The sequence below is a fragment of the Phalangium opilio genome, unplaced genomic scaffold (genome assembly GCF_054372755.1).
Source record: "Phalangium opilio isolate 3A_F unplaced genomic scaffold, DU_Popi_V2 ptg000391l_1, whole genome shotgun sequence".
Classification (NCBI taxonomy): Eukaryota; Metazoa; Arthropoda; class Arachnida; order Opiliones; family Phalangiidae; genus Phalangium; species Phalangium opilio.
The window spans coordinates 1,291,428-1,302,610 of NW_028324235.1; the positions used below are offsets into that span (position 1 = coordinate 1,291,428).

General features: G+C 36.1%; 1 protein-coding gene and 1 non-coding gene across 2 annotated transcripts; both read right to left on the reverse strand.

Moving 5' to 3' along the window:
* Window positions 1–1,770: 1,770 nt before the first annotated feature.
* On the reverse strand, window positions 1,771–1,843 carry TRNAV-UAC (transfer RNA valine (anticodon UAC)). Its single transcript has one exon. It is a non-coding gene; the product is annotated as a tRNA-Val (tRNA).
* Window positions 1,844–9,092: 7,249 nt separating this feature from the next.
* On the reverse strand, window positions 9,093–10,738 carry LOC149594061 (uncharacterized). Its single transcript, XM_089861603.1, has 7 exons — window positions 10,605–10,738; window positions 10,247–10,538; window positions 9,966–10,157; window positions 9,631–9,859; window positions 9,503–9,562; window positions 9,385–9,435; window positions 9,093–9,310 (listed from the first exon to the last, which is right to left on the reverse strand). Exons 2-7 carry the CDS (start codon window positions 10,445–10,447, stop codon window positions 9,093–9,095), a joined length of 951 nt encoding a protein of 316 aa, XP_089717729.1. The 5' UTR covers window positions 10,448–10,538; window positions 10,605–10,738.
* Window positions 10,739–11,183: the final 445 nt, after the last annotated feature.

Consider the following 11,183-nt stretch of genomic DNA (forward strand, 5'->3'; position numbering starts at 1 on the left):
TATTACATTAATTGAGATAGTCCCCGACATTTGCCAACTATTATGGATGGATAAGGTTAATTATTAAGCTTAATTATGTGATACAACAATTATTTCTGTTTGTATCCGGAAACATATTGCTATTTAGCCTGGTTTAGACTTAATATTACTAACATTATAAATGGTTCTTTACGGAGAGGTTGTAAACCCAAGAGGTTAATTATATAAAAACGTCTTGGTTTGGACCAAGGCCGAAAAAACAAACGATATGTGTGAGGTTTATCAATTGACTGAAGTTTCAGATATTGAAATTTTTTCTAGTTATTTTTATACACTCAATCCTTAATCAATATTTAATTCAATCAACTGATTTTACTGTTAATCGACCTAGTCCCTCTAAATTAATTGAAAAAATTACATATCTACGCTTTTTCAAGAACAATTACATTTTCCGAAAACATTCTATCGTGAAATTAATTTATCATGTCGAGGATACAGTATTGAATATTTGAAATGTTCTACTGGATGTCTAAAACAAGCAAGCGAACTTTGGCATAACTCGAATGGAAAATGTAAATATTTGATCGTGGATGCCAAACAAGGGTGTTGCGCGAATTTATACATTTAATTTCGTATATCGAAATGCTACATTTCTATTGTCGCCTCTTTGATGGTAAAGTTGCACTGGAACTTCCTTTTCCGTACTTAAGAATTTCTTGGTCATAACTCAGTCTATGGTAATATTGGCTGAGTGTGTTGCGACGGCTCAGATCACCCATACACTGAAACCACTGGTGATTATAAAATGCCATATATTGGGAAAATAGAGGAAGGGAGGGGGTGTCGGAGTTAAATGTGACCTTCTTGGCATAACTAGTAATGAATGATTTGTTTAACCATATTATTTCCGCGGGAAATGAATATAACAAGTCTGAGAAGTATTTCTGTTTATGTGATCTTTACCCTTTACCACACAGGATAAACTTTGTTGCTTTGTCTTAAGTAGACGACATTCACTCTAAACGACAGTCTTATCAACAACTTAAAACAGATTTAAACTTCTTTTGGTGCAAACTTGAAAATTTGTCAAGCCAGCAACAATTAAAACTATGTCGGTCAAGATGCTCACAAGTTAGTGAGTATCGACACGAAATCCCTTCAAAATAATTAATTTCATGATAAAATGTTTTCGGAAAATGTAATTGTTCTTGAAAAAGCGTAGATATGTAATTTTTTCAATTAATTTAGAGGGACTAGGTCGATTAACAGTAAAATCAGTTGATTGAATTAAATATTGATTAAGGATTGAGTGTATAAAAATAACTAGAAAAAATTTCAATATCTGAAACTTCAGTCAATTGATAAACCTCACACATATCGTTTGTTTTTTCGGCCTTGGTCCAAACCAAGACGTTTTTATATAATATCTGTCGCTTCAGTCTTAATGTAATTAAATTTTGAGTAATTATGTTTTCTTTACCGCTTATTATTATGTCCAATAAGATGGTCAAAACATGTATCTAGCAGGGCCCAAACGTTGCACCTTCCGCGTGTTAGGCGGACGAGATTACCACTACACTACACATACCTGGTAATACTGAGATTCCTAACAGATCTAGCTTATTATTATGTCCAATCACGATGGTCAAAACATGTATCTACCAGGGCTCGAACCCGGGACCTTCCGCGTGTAAAGCGGACGTGATAACCACTACACAATGAATACTTGGTTATTCTGAGTTTTCGAAGAGATCTAGCTTATTATTGTGTCCAATAACGATAGTCAAGTCATGTATCTACCAGGGCTCGAACCTGGGACCTTCCGAGTGTAAAGCGGACGTGATAACCACTACACCATAGATACTTGGTTATTTTGAGTTTTCGAAGAGCTCTAGCATTATTATTATGTCCAATCACGATGGTCGAAACAAGTACTTCTGTAATTAACTAAAATTAACATACTTAGACTTAATTGTTTCTGATTAGACTAGCCGATCGCACACCCTGAATACTTAATTGTTAAATTAAGAGTATTCCGAAAAGTAACTTCGCTCTAGTTTTTCAGTTAGAGGTGGTTAAATATCACGAAAAACCCCATGTTAATCTCCATAGGAAAATTGGTAAAAGCATGTGAATTTTGATTTAACGTTACAAAAGAGTATCAAGTCATATCTACAAGGGCCTACCGGCCCTGTAGAATTATAGATCCACTGGGTACAATAAGGTTTAGTTCCCTTTAGATTCACTGTTCTTTCAATTAGAATAAATTTTTGGAAATAAGTCTTCAAACAAGAGCTTTCTATAAATTAATACTGACGTTTTACCATATAGACATTCTGAGTACTACAGCCCAATTCTATGTTTGCACGTTACATGGTCTGGTATTGATGAAATTGATGTTTCAGTCTTACGCAATATGTCCTCGAAAAAAGCGATTGTTAAATGGACGAAGGGCGGTAAAATGAGTTTAGTTGGCCTTGATCAAGTGCAAGCAACAGGAGACCGTGTCGTGGGAAAGACCACATTAGTGAAATGGAAGAAATCTGCATATTTTTCAGAAATTTTTAAAATGAGTGGTAATTTGACCATCCTAAATGCAAAACAGCTGGCTTAGTTTAATTGTATTTTAGATGATGAATTTGCATTGGATATAAATTCTCAAGTAAAAAACCCGAAGGACGAAAAAGAACCTCGAGAAAATAATGCCTCCAAGAGAGACATGTTGACTGAAATATCTGAAATGACCAACTTATTTGAGACTATAAACAACGAAAAATGGTAAGTCTAAAAAAAAAAAAGATTTATTCTTCTAAGTTTTAAATGATAGTGAAATAATTCCGATTATTGTAGCCATGCAGCAGAGCAGATGATTCAAAAGAAGAATCTATTGGGAAAGGCAAGTCCGTGGGCGTTGAGCAACAAAGTGGGAGTGACATTGAAGGTTTCCTTAAATGTGCACGAAGACAATATCATTTAAATAAAAATACCTAAAATGCTTAAACTAATTGTGATGATTGAAAAATATTATATACGTTTATCGCGTGACTCAGCCCGAATTTCTCCTAAACATCGGACGACTTGAATTTATCCTCTAATCAGACTTCTCGAGAACATCTTCCATTCAGACTTCTCTAGACCATCTTCCATTCAGACTTCTCGAGAACAACTTTCATTCAGACTTCTCGAGAACATCTTCCATTCAGACTTCTCGAGAACAATTTCCATTCAGACTTCTCGAGAACATCTTCCATTCAGACTTCTCGAGAACATCTTCCATTCAGACTTCTCGAGAACATCTTCCATTCAGACTTCTCGAGAACATCTTCCATTCACATTTCTACAGAGCATCTTCCATTCAGACTTCTACAGAGCATCTTCTATTCAGACTTCTGCTGAGCATCTTCTATTCAGACTTCTACAGAGCATCTTCTATTCAGACTTCTACAGAGCATCTTCTATTCAGACTTCTACAGAGCATCTTCTATTCAGACTTCTACAGAGCATCTTCTATTCAGACTTCTACAGAGCATCTTCTATTCACACTTCTGCTGAGCATCTTCTATTCAGACTTCTGCTGAGCATCTTCTATTCAGACTTCTGCTGAGCATCTTCTATTCAGACTTCTGCTGAGCATCTTCTATTCAGACTTCTGCTGAGCATCTTCTATTCAGACTTCTGCTGAGCATCTTCTATTCAGACTTCTGCTGAGCATCTTCTATTCAGACTTCTGCTGAGCATCTTCTATTCAGACCTCTCAGGGGCATCTTCTAACCATTCCTTTAACAGACGTTGTATAGGGCTATTCTATACAGAGGTCTGTAGACCATCTTAAAATCAGACTAAACATGATTTAGCGCAGGTGCAAATTATTAAGAGGTTTAAGACCTCTTAACAATGTGAAAAAAGCAATTGGTCTAAACTGCTCCTAAATGAAGACTCATTTTTTTCGTAAGGGTAGAGCTAGTGGGAATCATTTGTCCACCATATCTTTCATGTTAATTTCCATGCGGGTTCATAGCACAGCGAAATAGATTATTCGCTCCGTAAAATTACTTATAGCTCTTCCCTCAAAATCCGCCTAGATACGTTGAGAGTAGGGCTACGAAAATTTCCTGTTAACTTTATGTATTAAAATAGGCCTACTTAAATGATAACTTAGTGCTTACAAGAACCGTGTTTTATAGGATGAACCACCTGTCTCAACCCTGAAAAATGCGCGACAAATAGTGGTCGTAGAAAAGACGGAAAGCGAAAAAGAAGTTTACATTTTATTCAAGGAATTTCAAATTAATTGTGGATTGCCTTTAAAATCTAGCATTTACTATCTGCTAGCATTTTATTATGCATTTGATTTGAGCTACCCTGGTGTACTTGGTCAAGTACTGGGATTCCTTCAAGAATATGCGCTAAAGGATTTATCACCAAAAACCACATTTATTAAATCATTTAACTATTTGAAGTTTGTTGAAGACAACTGCTTGGAAAATTTAATGCTTGAAACATTAGAAGATTAGTTTATGTACCATTAATAATGTTCTGTTTTTTATAATAAATAAGCCAATCTCTCTAGGCAATTTTTGAAATTTGCAAAATTATTTTCATTATTTTCGAGCTAAAAATATTGAAGTACCAAATGTTGAAAACCTAAATATTTCAATCTAAACGTTCATAATTCTGATGTTGGAAAAGTAAACGTTCATATTTCGAAAAGCGAAACATCACAATTTCAAGTGTTGCAAAGCTAAATAATTTAAGCTAAATATCAAGAAAATAAAACGTTAAAAAGCTAAATGTTTGAAGCTCAACGCATAGTAAAGCTAAATATGGCAAGCTAAACATTAGGTATTCAACGCGTTCAAATCCTAAATATCTAAAGGTAAACGTGTTTATAGCCTAAACAGAAAAAACACCAAACATGTTCATGATGTAAAGAAATAAGACCAAAACATGTTTAGTATATTTATGTGTTGAAAACTCTGTTGCATTTTGACATTTAGGAAAATGTTTAGATTCTAAACATAGTTTTTTCTGTGTACGGATTTCTGTGGTTTCCAAGAGATACTGTTGTAAATGGTCAACCAATTAAGATTTCAGAAAACATCAGGCAAAATAGACTGAAAAAGAGTCGGGAGAAAGTTAATTTATCCGAAATTACTATATTTTATTTCTGTTTCTATTTGTATTTATTTTTTTCTTAAGGTGGAGAAAATCCCGTTGCCGGTGGACGGAGAGACGGAAATGGTGGACATACTAATTTTCTTAGGGTTTGAAGTTGCCCTGCCATTAGCAGTGGTCACCCAACCACCATTTTGACGTTAGATCCACCATCCTTCCAACCCATCCCATATGCCGTGCTGTCTCTGAGGTCCCCCCCCTACACACGAAATCCGGGGTGTCGAGACTATAACCGAACCATCGTTTGTCCCTAAATTAGGTTCCGCCAGCCAGAGGAAAAGACCTCATTCTACAGGTTCAGAGAGATCTAAAAAGAAAAGGAGGGTGAAGCCCATCATCGAGACGGACAAGTTACAAAACCAAATCAATCTCGATGAGATAATGACCCTGTGACCCTATTCTCTAAGGTCCTTTTGGAGGAAATTCAATCCGAATCTTTTCATTCGGAGTCGATTTCTCCGAATGAAAATAAAACGTATTCTGTAAGAACCTTATCTTAATCATACGGTGATAGCCTCTCCGAATCATTCGGCAGCCGAAAGAGACGGCCGAATCGAGCATTCGGAGAGTTTACCGCCTCTCTTCCCTCCATCAATCCTAGATTCGCGGAACTTTCGCCGGGGTTTTCTAGTCTTTTTCCCCGTACCTTTTTGCTGGCACCTGGGCTGCGGTTCATATTTTTATTTAGAATGGCTGCTTTGTTTTTTCAACTCAAGCTTCATCGCTTGCGATTTGAACATGGCAATCGCATTGCCCGTCGCGATTTATGAGTTCAAAGGGTTTTTTTGAGACTTAATTCAAGCGTGGGCTAAATTTTAGGTTAAAGCGGGGAATGGCTTTTGGCCTTGGCGGGCCTTGGAGAAATCTACAAGGTATTAGATCGACGGCTTTTTCCTGTAGATTTAAAGGTAAGAAACGTCATTGAATTTATCCTCCATTTAAGGGATCATTTCGCGAGATCCAATTACTTAACACAGATTTAATTGTTCATTTTAATATTTTTCTACCGGGTCTTGTAAGTTAGAGCCACCTATTTTTGACCAATTGCATCAATTATTTATAATTGCTAGATTAAATTTGGTTATTTCGTTTAGCTTCTATTTAAATTATTAAATTTTGGTAGGTGTGTAACCATTGATTGAGGGCTAATGATCTACATTAATGAATTTATCATAATCTCACGAGATCCACACAATTGGATTATAATTTGCGATTAATTAACGTTGTTATTCTAGTTTCTCTTTGCCTCATATTTAACCCTACTAAAACTTGCGCTAAGTTTCATATGGACGAAGTTCCGATGCGCTTCCAAAAATTCGACGTATATTAACTGTTGTTTAGCGTGTACTTTAATACCCATTTTAAAAGAATATTACGAAGCAATTTAAGAATAAATAATTTTTATCCAAAAAAAATTAGTAAATATAAAAGAAAAACAAGATGGTCCCGGCCATAATAAAGTTTTGCCTGGGCAAGCTAAATTTATTGTGAGAGGACCCCGGCCTATATACTTTACCGGTTTTCCAATTATGAATAAAAATATTCTAGCATGATTTGGGTTATAGATTAATGAAACAAGTAAATAGCAAACTTCTGTCCTATGAATTGGAACAATTTTGTTGATATTTTATTGCAAACCTAATATTTGTGGGATAATAGATGTGTTTGGGTACTAAAATTATTCTTGCCGGCTATTTTTACTTAACGGTTTTGTTCATTTGGAATATAAAATAATATTCCGATTATGAGAAAATCAATCTAGTATGATTTTGGTTTACAGTTTAGTAACAAATTTCTGTCCAATTACAAATTCTTGATTATTTTCTTAAGGCAAAAGTAACATTTGTAGCCTAATATATGACTGGTGGCTAAAATTATTCAATGTTTGTACTATTATACCAATATACAACCATAGCCTAGAATTAGCCCCCAGTCATGTTGTCTGAAATTTGATACAAGAAAACAAATAGCCTGTCTAATGAGTAAGAATCATACATAAGTAGGTTTCTTTATCAAAATTTTTAAATTACTTTCTAACTAATTGAAACTAAATGGCAAAATTAGTAGTTGTACAGTTGGGCAATGCTTCCCTCGTTGGGGGGGCCTTGATTCCCTTATTAAAAAAAAATGAATTGCCGGGTCCAGGGGTGCTATTCTAAGGCGTTCGTTAAGCAGCGTAACGACAAAATTTTTCGTAAACCTTAGAAAGTTCGTTACGAGCACATCAATAGTGATTCTAAGGCGTTCGGAAGGGATTTTTTTTCGGAAATATCCGACCAAAATTGTCGTTAACATAACGAAAGGGGGTTTGCTGTCCTTACGGCTCTTTACGAAGTGTATTTCCTTTATAATAATTTTTAAGATGGCGGGAGATGTTATTAGGCGCGAGATTTTGCGATTAGCAATAATTGCTGATGAATATCCTCGTGATTTAAGAAGACAAAGAGTTATAAGGGATAGAACTCAAGCTTTTGAACTCGATAATTTTAGATTTAAAAGACTATTTAGAATAAGTAAAACCTTAGCATTGACTATTTGTGATAGACTCCAAGATCAACTAATGGGTCAAAATGCTTTGGGAATTCCACCAAACGTTAAGGTAAAATTAATATTTGAATATAATTATTTGTATAATTATCGTACTTTTTCTTTTAGATCTTAATAGCTTTGCGGTTTTATGCTGTAGGATCTTATCAATTAGCTATTGGTCAAGATTTATTCCTTGCCGTTAGCAAATCGACAGTGAGTCGATGCGTTGCAAGCGTTAGTAAAGCCATTGTTGACATTTACTCGCCCGAGGTAATTAAATTCCCTGTCACTGACGAGGAAATTTTTGCTAATAAGATCGGGTGAGAATGAAATGCTGTAACAATAGTTAAAAAAACGTAAACTAATTTAAAATTGTTTTTCAAAGCTTCAGCAAAGTAGCTGGATTCCCGGGAATAATTGGTGCAATTGATGGTACCCAAATTGCAATCGTGGCTCCATCAATTAATGACGAAGAGTACAGAGAGAACCTCTATGTTAACCGAAAAGGGTTCCATTCCTTAAATACTCAAATTGTAAGTAGTCATCTATTTGTAAACATATAGCATAGGTTTCAACCTTAGAACAAAAACTATTTTAAAGATTTGTGACCACAAGATGCGCATTATTAATTGCAATGCAAGGTTCCCGGGGTCTGCCCATGATTCCCATGTATTTAGAATGTCACACGTATCCACACATTTAGAAAATTTATATAGAGATGGAAGGAAGGATTGCTGGCTTATTGGTAAATTTTCTATTTTCTTGTTTCTGGAAAACAAGCCACATTCTAAAATTTAGTTTATACATAGGTGACAGTGGATATCCTCTTAGGCCATGGCTATTAACGCCAATAACGCACACCGCGGAAGGATCACCGGAGTACAAATTTGACAAGGCCTTAACTCAAACGCGACAACTTGTTGAGTGTACAATTGGATTATTGAAGCAAGTTTTTCGCTGTTTACTCATGCATCGCACACTGCACTACCATCCAACCGCGGCTTCTCGAATTGTGTACGCATGTTGCACACTCCACAACATGCGGCGAGATTCAGAGCACCGACCCGAAGATGATGTTTTTACTGAAACTGAGCCATCAAGCGATAGTGACAGTGACAGTGAAGATGAGCAAGGAGGTGCGAGGAGAAGGATGCGAAGGCGATTAAGAGCAAGGCGAAGGCAAATACGGCGTGAACGAAGAGCATTGGTATTTGATGCTCCTGAATATGTCCCTGGTCCAAATGAAAATTGGCTAAGAGGAGGGCAAGCACTTAGAGAACACCTTGTTAGACGCTTCCTCTGAATATAATTTGAATAAATTTTCTTTTTTCAAAAAAGAATTTAAGAGAAAGAAATTTATTTCCACAAACAAAGTCAATTGTTTATAGATTAAAAAATTTAATGTTTCTTTAATATTTTTGGCTCATATTTCCCAAACTCCTGGCAATTTCTGTAAAAGCATTAGCCATTTTTTCTATAGAATTCGCCTTTTCTCTCTCTATTATGTTTCGTTCCTCAAGTGCAGTTTGAATGCCCTTGTAAATCATGTTTTTACTTTCTTCCATTTCCTTTAAAGTTTCAGTTGCTTTCTCGTAATTCAAGTTGTTTTCAGTTCGAGCGTGTCTTCCTACAATATTTAGAAGTAAATTAAAATATTTAACGTTACACTTAATAATAGACAGTTAACACATACTTTTTTGCGAGGCCTATCTTCATCATCAACTTTCGGGTGCACCTGCTCTGCGTGGTTTCCTGTGAAAATTCTCCCCCATATTTATAACTTAACTACATTACTTTCCTTGACCATTGCTTTATTTACCACTTGTCCCATCTTTGCTGTTATAATCTACATTATTATCACCTACTACTGCGTGGTTTCCTGTGAAAATCCTCCCCCATATTTATAACTTAACGTACATTACTTTCCTTGACCTTTGCTTTATTTACCACTTGTCCCAGCTTTGCTGTTATTATCTACATTATTATCACCTACTAAGACTGGTTGGTCAGGGTCTTTGGAGCCTCCAACAACTGTGGTTGGAGGAATTAATTCAAAGCTAATATTCCCACAAGTCTCTTCTTCATATATAATTTCAATAACATTATTTTCTTTGGGAGACTTAGGCATATCTTTGTCATTAGAATTTGAGGCTCCTGCCACTTCCCCTACCTGCGACTTCAAACATTACATTAGTACTAATTTATTGAAAAATACTGGTGTGAAATATGCTTTAAAAAGTATGATATAATAATTTATGTTGTATTTTTCATTGAGAGCTTACATTTTGAGCTTGAAAACCAATTTCAGGAACTTCCGGGTCTCCATCAACACACAAAGGACCAATTATACCCAACAACCGTGTCTCTAAGTCGTTCAACTCCAAGGGACATTTTTTTCCACCCCCGGTACCACCCTGAGATTTTTTAATCGCAGAAGCTTTCCCTTTCGTTTCCGACTTCCAGTCTGCCCACGTCTAAAATATTTAAAACACATTCTTATAAATGACCCATCCATCCTCCAGCAAGAATGTTAAACAACTATTAATGTGATAAATTTGCATACCTTTTTCCATTTTTTAAGATCTCGTGTAGGGCCCATTCCATCAGCATTCAACCTATCCACTAATACCATCCATAATCTTTCTTGTGCTCCTCTAGTAAAATCACCATCCAATCTTCCAGAAACTACTTCCGGGTGAGCTTCCATGAACTCAAGCATAATTAGACGTTGATTGCGAGTTACTTTTGGTCCACGGGGTGGCATAATATTGCATTAGCAACTCTTACTCTTTCTTGTTTAGTAAACAAACCGCCAAGGTTTAGTAAAAATAACAAGATTTAATACTCCAATGTAACTATATAAAACGAAAATATTAAGAAAAGCACTTTCTATGGTAAAGAGATGGATTATTTTAAATTACCTCAATATGATGGTTTAAAAAAAACGATTTCCTTGCAAATAATTTAGCAAAACTGTGTCTACCACCCGCTCTACGGCACGCAAGAAAAAAACCGTCTGCTAATATGCTTCTATTCAACTATTGGCGGGCGTGACATTCACGTGACTCAAAAATATAGTGTGTGTAGAATGAGAAAAAAACTACTATCGCCTTATAACGAAGAGAGGGATTTTAACGAAAGCATAACGATGAGATGGAAAAGGCGCCTCAGAATTACACCTTAAACCGCTGGCGGAGATTTTCCCTTATCTACCTTTCGGTACGCCTTTCGTTATGTTTTGATCGGTAAGCATAACGATCGTCTCAGAATAGGACCCCTGCTGAGTTAAAGAACTCCGACTAGTCGATGGGTCCGGCAGAGTTGAAGAACTCTGACTAGTCGATGGCTCCGGCAGAGTTGAAGAACTCTGACTATTCGATGGCTCCGGCAGAGTTGAAGAACTCTGACTAGTCGATGGCTCCGACAGAGTTGAAGAACTCTGACTAGTCGATGGCTCCGGCAGAGTTGATGGGTCCTGACTCGCAGGAGATTCTAAAACC

Coding starts and splice junctions, on each gene's coding strand:
- LOC149594061 (XM_089861603.1), bottom strand. CDS start 10,447: ATGCCACCCCGTGGACCAAAAGTAACTCGCAATCAACGTCTAATTATG. Junction 10,158..10,246: donor ATCTTAAAAAATGGAAAAAG/GTATGCAAATTT, acceptor TAAATATTTTAG/ACGTGGGCAGACTGGAAGTC. Junction 9,311..9,384: donor TGATGATGAAGATAGGCCTC/GCAAAAAAGTAT, acceptor TAAATATTGTAG/GAAGACACGCTCGAACTGAA.